At 43.7% G+C, this 21,559-nt stretch overlaps 3 protein-coding genes across 4 annotated transcripts; 2 read left to right on the forward strand and 1 right to left on the reverse strand.

Moving 5' to 3' along the window:
- Positions 1-103: 103 nt before the first annotated feature.
- On the forward strand, positions 104-10,640 carry LOC115581997 (tropomyosin alpha-3 chain-like). Of its 2 annotated transcripts, none has more exons than XM_030417626.1 (9): positions 104-426; positions 1,511-1,657; positions 2,290-2,423; positions 3,240-3,357; positions 8,033-8,103; positions 8,440-8,515; positions 9,281-9,343; positions 9,698-9,767; positions 9,887-10,640. In XM_030417626.1, exons 2-9 carry the CDS (start codon positions 1,523-1,525, stop codon positions 9,967-9,969), a joined length of 750 nt encoding a protein of 249 aa, XP_030273486.1. In that variant the 5' UTR covers positions 104-426; positions 1,511-1,522; the 3' UTR covers positions 9,970-10,640. The 2 variants fall into 2 exon arrangements, with proteins under 2 accessions (XP_030273486.1, XP_030273485.1); XM_030417625.1 differs by lacking the exon at positions 8,440-8,515 and adding an exon at positions 8,885-8,960.
- A 2,087-nt stretch (positions 10,641-12,727) lies between these two features.
- On the reverse strand, positions 12,728-16,235 carry pmvk (phosphomevalonate kinase). Its single transcript, XM_030417937.1, has 5 exons — positions 15,819-16,235; positions 13,671-13,734; positions 13,443-13,595; positions 13,177-13,306; positions 12,728-13,087 (listed from the first exon to the last, which is right to left on the reverse strand). The coding sequence occupies exons 1-5, from the start codon at positions 15,911-15,913 to the stop codon at positions 12,942-12,944; spliced, it is 588 nt and encodes a 195-aa protein (XP_030273797.1). The 5' UTR covers positions 15,914-16,235; the 3' UTR covers positions 12,728-12,941.
- Positions 16,236-17,637: 1,402 nt separating this feature from the next.
- On the forward strand, positions 17,638-20,849 carry decr1 (2,4-dienoyl CoA reductase 1, mitochondrial). The gene is made up of 9 exons (XM_030418040.1): positions 17,638-17,873; positions 17,954-18,011; positions 18,305-18,391; positions 19,263-19,410; positions 19,558-19,657; positions 19,776-19,848; positions 19,926-20,072; positions 20,158-20,220; positions 20,513-20,849. The coding sequence occupies exons 1-9, from the start codon at positions 17,638-17,640 to the stop codon at positions 20,570-20,572; spliced, it is 972 nt and encodes a 323-aa protein (XP_030273900.1). The 3' UTR covers positions 20,573-20,849.
- Positions 20,850-21,559: the final 710 nt, after the last annotated feature.

Genomic DNA, 21,559 nt, shown 5'->3' on the forward strand with positions numbered 1-21,559 from the left:
AGTGTGGTCAGTTGTGACAATTTTTAATATATTTTAAAAACATTCTTTGTGACAAAATGTTTACTGACTTTTAATTTGTAAGGAACCTCAGGCTGCGTCACTTCCTGTGGAGGGAATTTAACGCGGAAGTGGGTGTAGTCCTGAGCTGGGAGTTGGCTGGATAAGGAAGCGGCGGATAGCAGATCCAGAACCGGCAGAGACCAGAACCCGAGACCAGTACGCTGAGGACCAAACAGCGGAGACCGTGCACCTGTTCAGACCGACACCGAGCCGCAGTTTGTCCGCTCATTCTAAAACTTTCCTCAGTTTATAAAGTCGCTCAGTTAGCCTGCTAACAGGGAGTTAGCCAGCTTGCTAACAGGGAAGTGACGGTGTCAGGTGAAATCGGGCTCGAGCCGCAGGTGTTTCCGAAGAGAACCCAGACAGGTAAGAAGAGTTGGTCAGGTACACCTCAGCTGTGATCTGTTAGCTCTGAACTCTGCTCGCATGCTAACAAGCAAACAGGGCGGTGGTCAGCTATTAGCATCAGGAGCTAGCGTGCTAACAGCACAACAGCACGTCAGACTGACAAAGGTGATAAATTATCCAAAAGATTAAAAAGAAACATCACAAACTGAAGTGACAGGAGAGATTGTGACTTTAAATCTATAAAATAAACTTTATTATAATGTTTGCTGTTGTTTACAGTGTAAATATATGAGACCCGCAGCTTCCGGTCCCGCAGACTGAAGCTGTCATTGCACCGCACCGTCTTTAATGTTACTACATGTTAACATCTGCGGACACGTATTCTATATGTTCTATATATTTATACTGTAGTATATTTAACCTGTACACCTGCAGTCATCACTGTACATATGTATTTATGTTACTCAGCTGTGTGTGTGATACCTGTGTACACTACACATTATTCATGCTAGTACGACTTGTTATTATTTATTTAATCTTATATTTAAATTACATCATGTCAAAGTGTCTAATTCTTTTTCCACTGCACTTCTTTTTATTCTTTATTTTTGAGGGTAGTTTGGAGCGAGTCTGTGACTGTTGACCACGTGACAAATTCAGAACATTAAAGTTCCAAATAAACTTTATTTTTATGTCGTGTACACACAGCAGACTGATTCAGCAACTAAGACACATGGGGCCAATAATCCTGTGTGAGCCTGAACGTGTGCAGGTTTGAAGTATTGACACATTTTAATTGATCCTTTCAGGATCTTAATTGTCATATTTTTATTTTTATGAAACTCAATTCTGTCTGTTTGTTCTTGTTCTCAACCAGAGATAATGATCTGAGAAATCACCTGATTAATCATTGATTGATTCAAATCAGTCCCCTTAATGATTATTGAACAACAACATTAATTACCAAACAACATGTTAGTACTCACTCAGTACTTGTCAGCACTCGCACTCAGTATGCAGAGTCGGTCCTTGTTGTTTGGAATGCGAACAGGAAGTAGAATACGACCAATAAGCAGTCTGACTGCTCCTGTACTTCCTGCAGTAGAAGAAGAAGATGAGTGGAGGCGTGAACAGCATCGATGCAGTGAAGAAGAAGATCAAAGTGCTGCAGGAGCAGGCGGAGGAGGCCGAGGACAGAGCGGAGAGGCTGCAGAAGGAGGTGGAGAAGGAGAAGAGGAGCAGAGAGGAGGTACACACACCTTCATTCACCTGTAATAGTGGTGCAGGGGGTGGAGTCGCACTCCATTAGTGTGTGTGTGTGTCTGCGTGTGTGTTTCTGCGTGCGCCTGTGTGTTTTATCACAGGCTGCATGTGTCCTGCTGCAGCTTATCACACCGTACACACACTGATTCACACTGATGTACTCTACTGCAGTACTACAGTTTACTGCAGTACCCGCTGTACTCTACTGCAGTACTACAGTTTACTGCAGTACCCGCTGTACTCTACTGTAGTACAGAGTAGTCAGACATACCACACATTCCTCTGTCAACACACACACACACACACACACCTTCTTGGTGCACAGTTGGACACAGTGAGTCAGTCTGACAGTGTTGGAGTCATGTGTTGGCGTCCTCTGACCACTGTGGGGCACTGTGACCTTTATGTTCCTGTGTTAATGTGACTGTGCTGCAGATGAAGAAGTTGGAGGAGCCCCTCATACAATTATCCAACGGAATAAAAATGCATCTAAACATCACTCTGATATCTAATGAGGCATTTAACACACACACTGATCTGCTGATTGGCCTTTACTGATCAGGGGTAAGTTGGGTGTTTGTATCTGATGGAGATGGTGGGCTGCTGTGTGTCTTGCAGGCTGAGGCGGAGGTGACGGCACTGGGTCGTCGTCTGCAGCTCACTGAGGAGAATCTGGACCGAGCTCAGGAGAGACTCGCCACCGCCCTCCACAAACTTGATGAGGTGGAGAAGGCTGCCGACGAGAGTGAGAGGTCTGACACTCACCTGTGACACACACCCTAACTAACCCTAACCTTTCCATTACCAGTTTTACTGAGCCAAGTTGTGCCAAGCTGTGCCCGTGCTGGTCCTGCTCCGGAGCAGGGCCAAGCCGGGCCCGCCGCACCTCCAAGCAGGTCTCGGTGACATCTCGTGACAGCAGCCAGTCTGTAACAAACACCTGTCTCCTGTCTCATGAGTAAATACTGAACTCATGTCTGTGCAGGAAACCTGAGAGAAAGAGGTTTTTAAAGTCAGTGTGTTCAGCTCTCAGTACTTCCGTAGCTTCTGACTGAATCTCTTTAGTTTCTCTCGTCCTTTTGTTCTTTAAACGTCTGCTGTGTTTTACTGTTGTTCACTGTCAGCTGGTTCAGGAGTCGTGTTCTAACGTTTCCTGCGATGCTGCTTCATATTATAAGCTTTGAATGAATAAATAACTGGGTGCTTTTATTATGAAGAAATTAAATCAGTTCATAACTAAACTAGTGGAGCCAATTTGTTAGCGGTGAATCTTTTGATAGTACTGCGCGGATTGGGACAAGAGTGCCATTGTTTTAAGACTTACTTTGAAGTAGGTAGACCAGCTGTGGTGAACACCGAGTAGAGCCGGGCCAGATGTGATGGAAAAACAGCAATGGTGGTGATGTTCTTAGATTATGAGCTGCTGATGACTGATACTACAGCACTGATTCTGGATCAGTACGGCACCTGTCTGAGCGTGCGTGTGTGTGTGTGTGTGTGTGTGTGTGTGTGTGTGTGTGTGTGTGTGTGTGTGTGTGTGTGTGTGTGTGTGTGTGTGTGTGTGTCAGAGGGATGAAGGTAATTGAGAACAGAGCTCTGAAGGACGAGGAGAAGATGGAGCAGCTTGAGGTTCAGCTGAGAGAAGCCAAACAGATTGCTGAGGAGGCCGACCGCAAGTATGAAGAGGTAACAAACACACACCATTTAATCACAGTGCACACACACACACACACACACACACACACACAGTCCTGTCTGTAAATGTAGCCATGTTAGCATGCGGGCTAATTTTCAACTTCGTGTTAATCCACCATTTTATTGGTTTTATTTCCATCAGAGATCATTCCAGAATAAAAGCCGATAAAGAAACAATTTAATCTTTCAAACACTGTTTGGTGATCAGGGACGATATGGGCATTTTTCCACTTATCAGAATCGGCAATTTTGAACGTGGACCCAATCCTGATATTTTAATTTATTTATTTTTTACGTCAGAGCACAATCTGTGGCAGAATGCAGACGCGCGCGTAACATTTCTCTGGCAAACCTGTGGAATAAATGTCTGCAGTAAATAATATCTTGGAAATAACTTAAATTAGAAAGCGAAAGCAGTCCAGTGGCGACGTGTAACATCTGCAGTACGACCGTTTCGCAGAGCTGCATTTAATACTACTCATTTGCACATAAAAAACAAACACTCATAACAAAACAAGTTCACTCAAGCAATACAGGCAAAGGCACCGAAGCAGCAAACATCCGCAGATACTTTCATAAGGAAACAGAAATATCCTTGAGACAGCAACATGGCCAAAAATAGTACAGAGAAGGTAACTAAATTAATCGCTCTGGATAACCAGCTCATCTCCGTGTTAGAGGATCAGGGTTTTCTTTGTCACCAGGGGTCCGTTTCACAAAGCAGGTTCAACAAACTCTGAGTCTAACCCTGAACTCTGAGTTGATCTACTCTGAGATAGGAAACTCTGAGTTTTCGGTTCCAGAACAGCTGATTTGAGTTAGTTTGATCAACTTGGAGTAGTTTAACCTGGAGTTAAGCACGTGCACCACAAGTATAAAAAGACAGCATCAATGGAGCCCCGATTCGACGAGTCACCATGGCAACGAGGAAGAGGAGGGCTACGTTTTTCACCCCACTGGAATTAGAAATATTAATGCGTTCATACGGTGAGTTTGAGCACGTTTTTAGAAGGAAGTGTAACACCGCTGCAGCAGCAAAAGAGAGGGAGACGGCGTGGGAGAACATTGGTGCTCGGGTCAGTGCGTAAGTTTAAATGTAGTCCTTTGCAATCACAATAATATTACAGGGGGGAACTGCTTGAGTGGTAGCCTATTAATTTATTTCGCACTTGGCTGCAGCTTAAGATGAAACATAAAAACATTAGACCTCGGCATAATCTCATGGGGGTAACTCATTTTGATCATGTTTTACATTGTAAAGTATATATTAAGTGGCTGTTTGACTGTACAGTTGTTTTATCCCCAACATAATGCTGTTTTCACACACATAAATGTCTTCTCATCTATATCATGTTCTGTTAAATAATTAAGCCTATTTAAACTAACACAGACGGGTGGTGGCCCAGCACCGCCACCTCTAACGGAGGCAGAGGAGCTGAAAATGATAAAAATGGGTAGTAGCCGTTTCAGGGCGAGGCACACTTTTCTGACTGCTCTGCATACAGTTGCCTTGCTCAAGTGCTCTGCATCTCCGACGTTGTATAAAAAAAACTCCCATTTGCAAAAGAGCGCAGCGCAACACACAATATCTGCTGGGATGTGAGAGCATGACTGTGGTTGGTAATGTTGGAAAATGTAAGGACGGATCAGGTTGTGTATGTAAATGATGGACTGTGACGTGAAACGGTACCGCTCAAAAAGATAATTGTCTGGATATGCAAGAACATCTATGCGCGGTCTGATAATCATCTCCCGACGAATATTTAATTCTCTGTGCAGTAATGCTGCACCTTCATCCACGGATCATTATCAACAGGACATGCCATGGTAGTGAAAATAGTCGCCACCTAATATAATTTCTAATGTAGACCTACTGACTGATTTTTGCAATGATCAATGAGAACTATACTACTCCAAAACTCGCCTGCTGCCTGAATGAATGAGGAAATCAAATACCGTGTGTGGCTGAAAGAGGGCGGAGACAGAGAGAAACTCGAGGTTTGTTGAGAAAAACCTGGTCCCGACCAGGTTAGGTTCATAGAGTATGTTACCATGGTAACTGACCGAGAGCTTAAGTTACCTCTCTCTGTGAAACAGGCTAGAGTTACCCCTCTTTCTCTGGTTTGAGTTACCTCCCTTTGTGAAATGGAAAACTCAGAGTTTCCCTCATTTCAGGGTTAACAGACTCAGAGTTTTCACTAAACCTGCTTTGTGAAACGGACCCCTGGAGTTTTTGAACGTGTGAAATAGACGAGCAACGCTTCCACGTCATTTTATTTGACAACGTAAGGAATATGTAAAAGCAGTGGATGATATGGAGGCACCAAGCGTGGGCTGCGTCTCACACACTGCAGCTGCTGTAACGAGGGTCTGCTGTCACAGTGCAGCGTCACACACTCACCTGCTAACACCAGGAAGGTGGAGGACAATGTTGGAACAGCATATGTAGAATAAGAAAGAGCCGTATGAAAGTATAGACTTTGTGTCAACAACATAAAAAACCTACTGAAGAACAGCTTAGATGCAGGTACTTTGTTTCTTAATGCAGCTGTATTATCCAGGAAAATATTAGTTAAGGCAGAGTATCGGATCGGGACTCGGTATCAGCATATACTAAATATTAAAGGGCTCGGATCAGGATCGGGGTAAAACAAACCTGATCGGGACATCCCTGCTGATAACGGAGCATTTATTGAGAAGTCGACATTCTGATCGAGCATTTCTGTTTTAACCAACTCAACATTTCAAGTAGCCAAATCTTATGGATGGTGATTTCTGAGCCTCCAAGCTGGCAGTGTTGTTGCTTTGGGGCCTGGCTCATAATATCTTTGTTTCATAAACCTCCCATTTTTCTCCTTCAGTGCTTTCTTAACGGGTATATATTCCTTATATCATTTCGGACATTGTGTCGCCTGGAGCATCCTTCCAAATAAGACACTTTGTCCTGCAAAGCAGATGATTATTCAGTAGCTGGGTGAGGGCATCCTTCACGCCAGTATCCTGTCTTTCCTGACCGGCCATGTTTTCCTCCATCTCTTCTATGAGTTCTACTTCCCCTTATGCTTGGTTTGTCGTCTCTTGTATTTTGCAGTTTTTCTGTCATGAATTCGTCCATTTGTCTTTTAATATCCCCCTAAAAACGTGCAGAAATCTGAGAGATCTCTTTTCAGTTCCGCCTGCAGTGCCGCCATCTCCAAGGTCATGACTTCACTCACCACCTTGTGGATTGACTCCAGGTTTTGTTTTCTCTGCGTCCTCCATCTTGTCCAGGTGGGATTTCGCTTGCCTTTTTCGATTTCTTGTTCGGAATAGTTTCGTAACCCTTATCCCCCTTTCTTAGTTTTATCCCCGTTCATTACTGCATGGATGTATATCGGTTTGAATGCACAGAGATGATTGAATTAGGGGAAATCTAAGGCTGATACTAGAGCTCTATTACTATTAAGCTGTGGTCCCGTCTAGTGTGCCACTGGAAGCATCTTTGGTGTTATGTTGACAATCATTGTCCTGCTGAAAGATGTAGGTGGTGGGAGATGTAGCTTCAGTGTTTGTAGTCGATCCTTCTTCAGGCCCATTTCCTGCAGAACAAGCCCACAACAGTGCTGGTTATTCATCCTTGTCATGTCCAGACTGTCCAGATTGAGTTTAGGACATTACAATTAAGATACAAAGCGGATTCAAACAGCATTTGGTTTGAATGTGTTTCAGACCTGGTTTTTACAGATGAGTCTCAGGCCGGACGCTCGTGTCAGATTTCAAAGTGTCTTTTGTGTCAGGTTAGCACACACGGCGGTGACGTCAAACCAAGAGAGACCAAATGCATCAGGATGGCTGAAAATAATCCATGCGGCTGTTTGCAGAGCGACGTGAAGACAACAGAGAGAGCAACAGTCTGTGGAGTCACAGAAATAAACTATCTGCTCTGTGACAGGACCTTGATTGGATGGAGAGTGAGACGATTGATCATGTGAGCCTTGTCATGTTAGGTTTGACCACCAGTGATGACAACTGACCAATTGTTACAACCATCCCCCAAGCACCACCAGCAGCAAAGCATATTTCAATGGTTTTGTTAACAAAAGAGTTTATGCAAAATCACATGTGCTGGCAGTCTGGGACAATGGAGGAGAGCCCGCAGGAACTGGGAGGAGCTGGTCTTTCAACTTCTGGCTCCAAGAAAGCAGCCAATCAGCTCCACGGGCAACCTGCAACCAATCACACACACATTCAGAGAGGGATATTAAAAATAGACAAACATTTGACCTCTAGGGTCGTAACACCAATCGAAAGCTTCCAAAAGTAATTCCAGAGTTTAAATAAACAGTCAGCTTTAACTTCTCACTCTGCACTAAATCCTAATGTAAGTGTAATAAATGACACCATTGTCATAGAGATGGGGGTTTCTAACCTCACTGTACGAGCAGTAAGAAACAAAACCTGCCTACTTATTATTACAGCTGGCTGTGTTACTTCACTAAGCTGAAATACACGTCTTTTATTCTGAAGTGATCTCTTATGGAAACTAAAACCCACTGATATTGATGAAGGTGATGAAGACGATCTCTGTGATCATCACCTGATGTGAAAAGTCAGTTTTAATGCTTCAACATGTTGGTGTGATAACTGATGAAAGAACAAAGATTCATTTTGTGTGTGTGTGCGTCAGGTGGCTCGTAAACTGTTGATGGTGGAAGGAGAACTGGAACGAGTTGAAGATCGAGCTGAACAGGCTGAGAGGTTCATAAACATGACACAACACAATGTTTAACACCTGCTTACAGCATGAGGCCTCTGCTGCTCTGAGACAGACAGACAGACAGACAGACAGAGAGACAGACTGTTACTGAGTAATTATACTACACATGATGTCTCACTGATGACCTCGGTATGATGTCACTGCTTCATTAACAGCATCAGAACTTTCTGCAACCATATTTGTCTTGTTTCTCATGTTGCTGCTGCTGCATGTGCTACCTGTCTGTCCTGCTGTCTGTCCTGCTGTCTGTCCTGCTGTCTGTCCTCCTGTCTGTCCTCCTGTCTGTCCTTATGTCCGTCCTCGTACCTCCCTATCAGTAAGGTTCGGAGGTTGGAGGAGCAGTTGAGGAGTTTCGACCAATCACTGAAGAGTCTGCAGGCATCTGAGGACAAGGTACTGAGGGTCACCTGACCTCTCACCTACTGTCAGTCAGAGCAGAGTAGCTCCTCCTCCTCACCTCCTGCTGCCTCCCATGACCTCTGACCTTTAGCTGCTGCTTCAGCTCCTCCTCCTGCTGAACTCTGCATGACTCTAACCTGCTGCACACACACACACACACACACCTGAAACACACACACACACACACACCAACCTATCTGACATCACACGCACACAGCAGGTTACCATAGTAACTAAATCTGTTACCACGGTAACGGGATACAGTCATCTGTATGTGCAGTGATCTGCTTCCTGATTAAACAAACACAATCATAACACAACTTCCTGTGTGACTCGGTGTCTGATGTGACCTCTGACCTGCAGCAAGAGTCGAATGTTGGAGGAGGAGCTGAAAACTGTCTTCACTGGTACAAAGAGTCTGGAGGCCCAGGCTGAGAAGGTAGGAGGAGGGGGGGGAAGGACCAGGGGGGCATCATACAAGTGTGTTTGCTTTGTTCAAATGAGCTAATCGGCAGTTTATTCTTCTGTCTTTGTATTAAATATTGAAATGTTTTCTGTAGAAATCAGAAGAGCGCTGATCTTAACGTTAGTTCATGTCAGTCCTTGACATGACTTCATGTGATCATCAGAATTTTTAGTTAAGATTCATCAGGACCCACTCAGCCGATCAACACCTGTTCGACCTCCAACACAGGTGTCCTCATACCTGATACGTCAGTACACCTGTTCTCTGATTGGCTGTCTCTCATGTTTTCTCAGTACTCTATGAAGGAGGACAGGTACGAAGAGGAGATCAAGAACCTGAGCAACAAATTGAAGGAGGTGAGACGGAAAATTATTCTTCAAACGTTTCTAAACATAAAGTGCCGACCAGCACATCAGGAGCAGTTTGGGGTTCAGTATCTTGCCCAAGGACACTTTGACATGCAGACCAGGGGAATCAAACCAGCAACCTTCTGATAACAAGATGCTGGCTCTAACCCTGAGCCACAGCCACCCACCTGAAACCTTCTGTTACTTGCTGACTTCCTGTTTGTTACCTGCTGACTTCCTGTTAACTTCTGGTTTACCTGCTTACTTCCTGTTTGTTACCTGCTGACTTCCTGTTAACTTCTGGTTTACCTGCTTACTTCCTGTTTGTTACCGGCTGACTTCCTGTTCACTTCCTGTGTGCAGGCGGAGAGCAGAGCAGAGTTCGCGGAGCGTTCGTTGACTAAACTGGAGCGAACCATTGATGACCTGGAAGGTGAGACAGGAAAAAGAAATGAATGATATCGTCATAGATGTGATGGATGGACTTATTGATTATTAGAAAGCTGTATTGATTGGAAAGCATGACGTCATCATCTGTTTGTTCATTTACAGAGGCTCTGGCTTCAGCCAAAGAGGAGAACAAAAAGATTCATGCCACCCTGGATCAGACCCTGCAGGATCTCAACTCCTTCTGAACCTCCTCCCCCTCTGCCGCTTGACAGATGGACATCATGACCTCTGTGGCACCTCCTCTCTCTCCTCCCTCTCCTCCTTCTGTCACATTCCTTCTCTCATCCTTTAAGTCTCATTCAGAGTGTTGCTTTAATTTTCTCCTATTGTCTGGACCTCCTACTCACCCCCGCCCTCCCGACAGAACCAACCCTGCCCCCAACAGAACCAACCCTCCCACCGACAGTGCCAACCCCCCCCCCAGTATTAGGTGGTAGAGTCCAGACGAGGAGTGGGCGTGTCAAAGGGATGTTTCCCTCGTTAAACTAATTAATGACTAACGAACCTGTTTGTCTTAACGGTTTGTCTTTACTCTCATTAGTTTTCTTTGCGATATTAATTATTGATTAATTGATTAGAGCCAATGTCTTCTTACACAATGATTGATTATTATGTTCCATGGGGGCGTGGTTTGAGTGATCCAATCACAGTGAGGCATTCCACTGCCATATATGGTAGACCAGGGGCCAATCAGAGGTCACAGACAGGTCATCTTTGACCTGATGACATGAATAAAGTTTAGAGATGTTTTTACCTGGAAGCTGATGTCATCATCACTGTGCTGATGTCACTGCTCATTGTAATAAATCAGGATTTTATAAAATAAAAGCACCGTCACTGGTCTGTAGATCCAAAATGACTCTTTGTATTTATTTAATGAATTCAGCATTAAAGATGTTTTAGCGCATTAGAAAAAGTACAAATATGACTTACATAAAGTATAAATAACATCCCAGTACTGAACCACAGGTTAATCTTCTCAGATGGGGTCAGTGTTATTCATGTTTTCTTATTAACCTATTTAAATAAGTTGTGACACGTCTGACTCCAGAGTTAGTGAGGAACGATTGATCGTGTCTGACACTTGAAGTGAAACTCTCGCCAAAAAGCAACCAAGGCTTTATTTGTGATTGAATATGAGTCAAACCATCGTGTAAAAGCATAGTTACGACGAAAGAGGCACTTTTTAAGATTTACCGTAGTTTCGTTTTCGGGCAAGCTAATTTTCAATGGGAGTGCTACGGGCACTTATACGATGGCATCAAAATCTCTGTTTTTAAAACAGTAAGAAGGCTCAACACAACATGAAACTTTCACGAGGGTCTCTACACATGAACACCAGCATTGAGAACATTGTACGTGTACACGGAGTTTACTAAAAAGAAGGTTTTTGGTCAACTCATGTTAGCAGTAGCACCTCCAGCGTGTTGACGTCATGGCAGACAAAAAGTATCGATCCACGAGTGCGCCCTAACAGGAAGGCTTGAGGAGCGGTCCACCATTACTCTCCTGCCTGTCAGGTCGCACTTGGGGATCGACACTTTTTGTCTGCCATGATGGCAGCACGCCGAGGTGCAGCAGCAACCGTGAGTCGTTCAAAAACCTTCGGAAATTATTCAGTCTGAGATGTTCAAAACAGCGTCAGCCAACACTTGTAGTCTGAGGGAATAGAGCAGTGGAACTGCTATTCCGTGTTGCATGTAGACGACTGGGGATCAAGACCGTGTCAAGTGTGTCTTTTGCAGAGGGTGTATTTATCTGATTAGTTGCCTATCTGTTTGAAGTGTACTTATCTGTATAGATAGCTAGGCAACTGTAAGATGTTTAATGTAAGTGAAATTCAGATTTCCTTCAGGAAATATTGTTTCGTTCTCATCTTACTTCTGTAGGCTACAAGGTTCATTTGAACTCTTTACACCAAATGTTTTTGTAAGCTAGCCAACAGTCCCTACCAAAATATCAACATTCAGTGAATTGTTAAGGGTTAACCTACTTGATCCAATAGTAAACCTTTCTGGTACAGGATTATTGAAATTAAATACATTTGAACTTTGTCTGTCTAGTACAAAAGTAAATCTTGCCCAATACAATTACAACAGTTATTCATTATTATGATGACAACTGTGCTTATGTGCATGATTACATCACAGCTGAGGGGAATTTGCTGACTACATTTAACAAATAAGCATAACTATAGACACATAAGATGATGCATTTTCTCATAGCAACATTTGTCACAATGAATGAAATACATTTCAGTGAATGAATGAAATACAATAATCAGAACAAATGACTGAATCAGATGCCTTGTCCCGCTGCACCATCTCATCACACGCAGAACAGCTCAGGATGATTCTTTGTATTGTTAATGTGACGGGAACAGAAAGGGTTCATTAATAAGAGTGGATAGTACAGATAACACTGGACACAGCAGTTAACCACTTCTCCATCATCACCACAGGCTGACAGAACTGAGCAGTTTATTGACGACATCTTTCAGGGTTGTTGTGTTACATGAAGGATTTTATAGGTTTATTCATGTTGACTATCCCACAGGTGCAGCCACACGGCTGCTACTGATCTGAAAGTATGTGATATTTGAGTAGAAAAGAGGCAGAGGCCTTATGGATATGGAAAATCATCGATACACACGTCATATACGTCAGCGTAGATGAGAGCCAATTAGGGCAAAGTCCTGACGTCATGAAGGTGGGTCTAGACTCGTGCAGTACCTGGAGAGCAACTGCTCACCTGCTCTGCAGCCGCCTTGCTCCCGCGATAACTTAAGGTCATGTGACATCAGATGCGGAGCAGAAACCACTCCCATCCAGGTCATCGTGGACACATTTTAACCAGCATGCATCATGATTTAGGCAGTGCTGCGGTATCTTGAACTCGCCTATTTTTTATAACAGCTGAATCTAATCACTGTGGACACAAACATTATTCATGAAATATTTATTCACAAAATCATTCAAATAATTCATTTGAAACCTTCTGAAATTACATGAAAGCAGCAGCATGTGAATTTAAAACAGACGCTTCACAGATCGAATCCTGGTGGTGAGGAGAGGTGGGGTTAGGAGTCAGGAGGTCCGATTTCTCATCAGCCTTTGCTGCTGCCTTGATCAGCTGCTTTTACCAATCCGATTATTGATCAGTGATTATCAGCAGCCTCCTTCGCCAGCTTCAGGATCGGCTGCAGCTGCTCGTCTAATGAGGGGGCATCGGCCTCATTGGTGATCATCCAATCAAATTCAACCCCGCTGTCCAACCCACACTCTGACTCTGCATCGTCCACACCTGAGAGACAGACGGACAGACAGACAGGTGAACAGAAAGACAGCTGAGCAGACAGACAGGTTAATAGACAGACAGATATGTCACCTGACCTGTTGTGAAGCTCCACCCCCTCTCTCGGCGTGTTTTTTCTGAACATTGCACTCGGACACTTCGAGTCTGTTGAGGAAACTCGGACCAGAACCACTGCAGGTCAGACAGCCGCCGCGCATCACTCACCACCTGACCAATCAGAGAGCAGCTTGCTAGGTGGTTGCTAGGGAGCACTTGATGGTTTAGGAGAAAAGAAGAAAACAGACGGAGGACAACGAGGAAGATGGAGGAGGAGGAGGAGGAAGGGACATCAGCAGTGACGTACCCACACAGGTTGCCGTGCTCCTCTGGTTGCTAAGCGACAGAAGAATCCAGGGTCCTGGCAGCGGCGAGTTTCTCCCCAGTGAATCATGTCGGCCCGATGCTGCTCCTTATAAAGACCAGTACCCAGCAGCTGGTCAAGGTCCAGACCATGTTCCTGCAGAACCCACAGAATCAACATGACTCAGCAGTAACCAAGGTAACGTGTTTGGTCAACAGGTGTTGGTCTCACCTGAGCATACTGCTGTTTGAGAGGTCCAGACAGACGCAGGACGCAGCAAACATCCGGTCCTAAACTGCATCAGAAACAGGTTCAGCGTGTACTGTAGACCGTTTTATCTGCACTTGACTGTCTCACCTGTCTCACCTGTGTCACATGACTGCTCACGTCATAGGTCTTTTATTGATTTTGACTCGGTGGATCAACAAAGTAATCTACACGTTCTACACTATCTGGGGCCTGTTTCAGGAAGCAAGTTTAACAAACTCTGAGTCAAAACCGGAACTCTGAGTTGACTTACCCTGTGAAGTGAAACTCTGAGTTTTCAGCTCCAGATCAGCTGATCTGAGTTCGGTAAGTCACTCTGAGTATGTTAACTCTCAGTTGAGCTCGTGCCTGACGACTAGTAAAAAGCCATCATCATCAATGGAGCTCCGATACTGTGATTCACCATGGCAACAGGGGAGAAAACAGGAAGCTAGACATTTTCTGGGAAAAAAAAGTTCTGCGGCTGTAATAAAAATCACTGACAGCGTTTAGATGCGGTCGTCTTTTCATTTTGAAGTTAACATCCCTTTCTTTTATATTAGCCTTTGAGGAAGTGGTTTAATGTTGTTAAGTGTTTTATTTTATTTAAATCAGCTGAAAATGGCATATAGAAACAGTCTCACAGGTGGCTCCTCACTTTGGTTTTATTTCACATGTTAAACAAAGTAAAAGTTTATTCAGTGGATATTTTAACTTGTAGCTTTTACCACCAACAGATGCTGTTTAACACACATCTGTGTCCTGACATCCTGCTGAGTAGTTGAACATGAAGTGGTGCACACCTCCACCTGCAGCACGTCAGACAGAGGCAGAGGAGCTGGTCCTGAGTCAGGTCTCTGGGTGAGCAGAGGAGCTGGTCCTGAGTCAGGTCTCTGGGTGAGCAGAGGAGCTGGTCCTGAGTCAGGTCTCTGGGTGAGCAGAGGAGCTGGTCCTGAGTCAGGTCACAGAGGAGCTGGTCCTGAGTCAGGTCACAGAGGAGCTGGTCCTGAGTCAGGTCACAGAGGAGCTGGTCCTGAGTCAGGTCGCTGGGTGAGCAGAGGAGCTGGTCCTGAGTCAGGTCGCTGGGTGAGCAGAGGCTGAGGGCGTCACTCACCCCCAGGACCCAACATTAGAGGCAGACACACACTTACTGTCTACAGATTCAACTACAAGTCATTTCATCTTATACTCAATGCGGCAGCAAACTAGAAACACGGACTTTGAAATTACGTTGCTGTAAAAACTACAATAGGCTCTACTGATGGTTACTTCTGTAGTTATCTGTGGGAAATAAAGAAAGCCAAATGAAATGTGAGTTATTTCTCTGTTTCTGGCTGCTGGAAGGTGATTGATTAACCTGCGAAGTGATTTTAAAAAAACAAACAAAAAAAACCGAGGAGGATTGTTCAGATGTGAGAGCACGTCAGCGATGACGTGTAGCCTGATATTCGCTGTGCAGCCGGAGAATATAAATGACGGACTGATGAGAAGCGTCTGCTGTTCGGTTCAGTCCTCGTCAGGGAGTGAGAGCTCATCTAAATGAATCTAAATTCTCCTCCTGGTGTAAAACGATGTGAATTATTTCTGCTTCAACATGATGGGACTGAGAAGGGAAGGACAGCCGCTGTCAGACAGCTCCGTCACACTCAGGGTTTCTTCAGGTGAACCTGCCAGTGAGCAGGTTCTGTTCACAGAGTCAGTTACCGCAGTAACAGACCCAGAGTTTAACTTGCCTCTCTTTCTGGAACTGAACACTCAGAGTTTCTCTCATCTCAGGGTTAACTAACTCAGAGTTTTCACAAAACCCGCTTTCTGAAACGGGCCTCTGGTTTCAAATGTTGTAGAACAACAATAATAAAATACATCAACTCTCAGATGTAACAGTATAAACGGGTCATGCTGCCTGATCATTGATTAGTTATTATGTGTTGTCTCTGATCAGCTGTGATTACGCTGTCATATTGATTACTGTGGTTTTGTCTTCATCAGCTGATTTCAGATCAAAGCCTCCTCACAAACAAACCAACAAACAAACCAACAAACACACCAATAATCAATCGCATATGTTTTCATTAAAAACTGATCACAGAACAATAACGTATCGATATGAAACACTGTATTAACTTGTTTTACCGGCGGTGGATCAGGTCCGTCACATAATCTTTTCCGGACTTCCGCTTCCCGCTGAAGACCAGAACCAGTTTGGGTTCCGAGAGTCGAACCTCCATCTGTCACAATCACCTATCAATACCTGATGCTGATCGATCAGCTGCTGCTTAAAGCAGAACTGTGTTCCGACTGTCGGACCACACCGGACCAGTACCGTAACTGTCAGATCAACCGGAAGAACTTCCAAATGTAACTACTATCACATTAACTTTAACACGCGCATGGGATCAATAAACGACGTTAAACTGATTGGATATCGATATCATGTTACGTGCTAAGTTCGTTTGTTGAGAGAAATCAGCAAATAAACCGAATTCTTTTCTATAGTCACAACATGTAGACACATTACGGTAACACGTGTTCGTCGTCACATTCTAGACTGAACCACTACAGCCCGGATGTTGGGGGGATTCATCTGTCTAAAACAATACAATACAATACAATACAGTACAATACAAAACAATATAATATGATATAAGTTATAATCTGATATGAGTTATAGAAACAGAAACGAATCCCAACCATTTAAATTGAATTCGTTAGTGCTGTGTCTTCCAGCGGCTGAGCGTCTGCAGATAGGCTGGACCTACCTCTCCCTGTTGGTATGATCCGGGTCAAAGGTCAACAAGTCTTGTGCAAGATGGCGGCCACTGTCAGTTTGAGAAAAGCAGATTTTGTTTTCAGGTTTGTGAGGAGTCCAATTCACAGGGTGAGAAAAACTTCCAGAACTTTATAAAATACATATTTCAAACTTTAAAACTTCTTTAAAACTGTGGATAAAATGTGACGTCAGAGAGGAGATGAAAAAAACCCATAAACCATCAATAACCAATCATCAGTCAGTATTTGTCATAGTAAAGTTTAAATGATATAAATGGGAGAAGAAGATGATTTTTAAATCACATGAAACATATTTAACAAAGAAGGTCTTCTGGAGTTTGACCTTTCACCCAGTTTACAACAGAACAACAGAACAGGGTCCAATCAGGACCAGATTTCTGAGGCAGTCCGTCATTGACTGATAAGGTTTGTGTGACGGGATCTGTTTTATGTTCAAATACTGTGACTATACTAAAAATGGAATATTAAATGTGACAAAGATGAAGTTACAGTGATCACACACCTGCTGTAGTTCAGTCATGTGAACAACAGGTGGTGCCGATAACACCCAGATTAATTCATGTTGTTAGATCACTGCATTTTGTTCATCTATTAAGAGGGTACAGGCAAGTACAGGCAAACAGGTACAGACAGACAGACAGACAGACAGGTAGGTGCAGACACACAGGTGCAGACAGCCTGGCACAGATGGACAGGTGTAGACAGACAGACATGTTGTTCTAATGAATCAATATTTTGTATGTTATTCGGATGATTGACGGCATAACATGAAGTGTTTACCTGTGTCTGATTCAGTCCAGGTGCATCAGAGATATTGCAATAAACTGATTCAAAGATACTTTAAAACTCAAATACCTCACCCTACTTCCACATTGCTCAGTGTTATGATGGATAGAGCTGTAACAAATAGTTGATTAATTGATCGGTCGATCAAAAGATAATTAATTTGCAGTTATTGTGTTATTCCATCAAAACTTCCTGAAACATAGTTTATTTGCAGCGTCTTCTGTCTGAGGATTTCACTTTGGACTCTCAGAAACTGCTATGAGTGTTTTCATGATTGGTTGACAGTTTATAGTCTAAATTATGATTCAGGAACATAATTTGTGACATTGACAAAGAAAAATAAACATTAATCTTGGAACAGTTCAAACAAACCATGATGGAGCTGTCTTTTGTTTGTTTCAGTCATGCCTCCACAGTTCAGCGGTTCTTCCCCAGCAGTCCTGGTTCTCCTCTTCCTCAGTCACAGTTCTTCCCGCCGGCTAAAGACGTCATGCTGCCAACAGGAAGTTTCAACAACAGAGTGGCATTCATCACAGGAGGGGGGACGGGACTCGGCCGGGCCATGACCACCACCCTGTCCCAGCTGGGAGCTCAGTGTGTCATCGCCTCCAGGTCAGAGGTCAAATCTGTATTTCTAAATAATGCGGTGTGAGCTATAAACCGTGACATCATGTGTTTGTGTTAATGTTCAGGAAGTTGGACGTCCTACAGCAAACAGCTGATGAGATCAGCAGCCAGACTGGAAACAAGGTCAGAACCAGAACCAGACTGAACTAGTCAGGTTTTTTGCGCCAAAAGTGGACGGCAAGTCGCACGCAATATTTGGAGTCAGGAAAACAAACTAGATCAAACTCCAAAATAGATTCATGAACCACGAATCTTCAGTTAGAATTTGTCTGAACCAGCAGAATTAAATCCAGCTAACACGTAAATCTGACGAGTTGGGCTGTTAGTGGAACATTAACAGCTGCTGCTGTGTTTCCATTCATGAATGTTAATCGTAAGAACTGAACTGGTGTGAACGGGCCCCCCTCTGTTCTCAGGTCCATGCTGTGCAGTGTGATGTCAGAGATCCTCAGGCTGTCTCTGTTTGTGTTGACCAGATGGAAACCCTGACAGGACTCCCTGATGTAAAGCACACTCACCTCACCCCCCCCCCCCCCCCCCCACACACACACACACACACACACACACACACACACACAAGACAGTATTGACGACTCGATTAACACGCAGAAAATACTTGACTTTGGTATTCATGACTTGGACTGGAGACAGATGACTTGAAATGACCTTATCCATTCAATATTTGCATTTTCCTATATATTGAGACTTTACATTTTGTTTCTGAAACATGATTGGCTGATTTCTTGTAAATTTTGGCAGCAGGGGTGTAACCAGAAATCTGAAACTTTGAATTGAAGGGTAACTTGTTGATGAGGGCAGTAAGAAGCGAACAGCAGGTTGCATAGGTTAAACTTGAACATTAACTAGGAAGCTAACATTGAGGGTGAGCTGCAAATCAATTATACATGTGATTGAGAAGACATATTGTGGATTTAGAAAACAATCAGAGGACTGATTTGAGGATATATACCTCTAACTGTAGTTTTTATTAATGAGTAAAATCAATATTCTTAATTTAAATGTTTTAATCAAAACAAAAACAGATTGTCTATGTAAATATAATAATGTCTGTCTTCTGTTTCTTCCAATTTAACTTTTAACTGATATAATGTGGAAACTTTGTGACATCAGATTATGGTATGATTCCACATGTGACCGGTGTGACTGACAGCCTGTCTGTACCTGTGAGGATGATAAAACAGGGTTAGTGTCAGCTGAAGCTCATCCATGCAAACTGTCCTTTGAATTAGTGAATATACATATATATATGACGTCATGTCTGACGTCAGAGGTTTCTGCTCCGACTCTTCAGCTGTAACAAAATCAAACTTTTATTGATGACATCACAGTGACTGTGTGCCCTGATTGGTGCAGGTGATCATCAACAACGCAGCAGGAAACTTTGTGTGTCCGTCAGAACGTCTGTCGCCTAATGGCTGGAAGAGCATCACAGACATTGTCCTGAATGGAACGGCGTTCATCACCCTGGAGCTCGGCAAGAGACTCATCAAGAGTCAGAGAGGTCAGAGGTCACTGAGTTCAAACTGATCTAGAATCAGAGATGTCAAAGGAAGATTAAATTCGACTCATTTCTTTTTGTTTGTGTTGATGTTTATTGTTTGTGTTGTTGTGTGTTGCTGGTCCATTGTTGTTATTGTTGTTTGTTCAGGTGCGTCCTTCCTGGCTATCACCACCATCTATGCTGAGTCTGGTTCTGGTTTTGTCGTCCCGAGTGCGTCGGCGAAGGCTGGAGTCGAGGCACTCTACAAGTCAGTATGACCTTCAACCTTTCAGCTGTACACAACATCAACATAACACTGATATGTGGCAGCCATGGTAGCTCTGTTGTTGTGTGTGTGTGTGTGTGTGTGTGTGTGTGTGTGTCAGGTCTCTGGCTGCAGAGTGGGGTCGCTACGGCCACAGGTTCAACATCATCCAGCCTGGACCAATCAGAACCAAGGTACAGGCAATCTGACCATAGCCTATGATGTTTGTCTGTTTGTTTGCAGTTTGGTGCAATGTTTTTGTTGTGTTTAGGGAGCGTTCAGCCGTCTGGATCCAACAGGAGCCTTTGAGAAGGCAATGATCAGCCGGATCCCAACAGGTCGACTCGGAACACCAGAAGAGATAGCAAATCTGGCAGCGTACATGAGTAGCGACTTCGCTACCTGGATGTCTGGAGCTGTGAGTTTAGACTGATCTTAGGTCAGAGTGTAGACCGATTGTTGGTCAGAGTTAAGAAACTCTTTCACTGTGTGTTTGTTTCCAGGTGATTCGGTTTGATGGAGGAGAATATGTGTCGATGGCCGGAGAGTTTAACGAACTGCGCAGAGTGAGTATCACACTGAACTGTTTCCCTCAGAAGCATGAATTAGAGGATTGATGTTTGACATATTGTTTGTTGTGCTGCAGCTTGAGACTGGTTTGAATTTAAGAACTTGACTTAAACCAACATGTTTAATCTCTTGTGATTATTTAGACTGAAAGACACAAATAGGTTGAAAGCTACAGAGTTGCTGGTGATTCCCTGTTGGTTTCTAACCTGTCACTTCACTGAGCAGTATTTTCCCATCCAGCATTAGCATTCATTGTTATTGATCATATTTATAATGTTTGTGTGTCAGGTGACTCCAGATCAGTGGAAGATGATGGAGGCGATGATCAGAAACACTAAAGGATCTTAAAAGTACAACAACAATCCTCATTGGACCACAACAGCCACTGAGATCACAGTGTGCTGGTCGACCCGCCCACTAGCTGCTGTCATGATGATGAGCGAACCTGACGGATGTGCTGTGATTTGTACTAAACAATTGATCTGTGATTATGAACACAGCTTCACCAACAGAAAAACACTGTTAGCCTGTTAGCTCTCAGCTGGTGGGGCTGTCATGTGACTAACCATACATGCTCAGTGTAAACACACAAATGTTTCAGTTTGATAATAAAAGTTTAACCGGACTGGTAAATTTCTGTTTAGAGACGAGACAAAGCCACACCCTCACGGTGACGGTGTATAAGACTTCAGTTAGGAGTTTTCCTGTCGTCTCTGAAGATGAGTGCAAGTGTGAAGTTTACCTCATTCACTGCGAATCACTCCAGTTAGATCTCATATCTGATAAAATGTGTCAAAAAGCTTTGAAGACAGATTGAAACTGATTGTAAATTCTTCATTGGGTGTTTTTGTCAGTAAGCAAACAGCTTTGGGTGAAGTAGCACCTCCTGCATGAGGAGGACTGAAACTGATTCACATGTTGAGAAACTCAGATGTGTTAGAGTGTAAAACACAGCCATATATACATAATTAATGAGTATCAGCAGGTGCATCGTTTCCAACATCCTACAAGTGATTCTGCTGCAGGTGGGGCTGCGAGAGCTCATTTACGTCAATAAAATGTTTTATTTTCAGTTTCAAACAGCAGTTGATATTTGATTTGTGTTATTGTGTGACTCATGTTATTTGTTATGGCTTTAATGAGTCAGTCAGTAGTTCCGTTTACAGCGGGTTAATGGCTGTAATTTTGAGGATAAACACGCCAATCTCTGTGGCCGCTCCCCCTGTTGTCTTCTGCTTGTTTTGGGTTCAGTCATCCTCAGGAGGAGAACCGAACCAGTGTGAATGGATCGAGGGCAGGTCGGCCTTACAGTCTGATAACTGATAACTGTCTGTC

The sequence above is a fragment of the Sparus aurata genome, chromosome 5 (assembly GCF_900880675.1).
Source record: "Sparus aurata chromosome 5, fSpaAur1.1, whole genome shotgun sequence".
Taxonomy (NCBI): domain Eukaryota; kingdom Metazoa; phylum Chordata; class Actinopteri; order Spariformes; family Sparidae; genus Sparus; species Sparus aurata.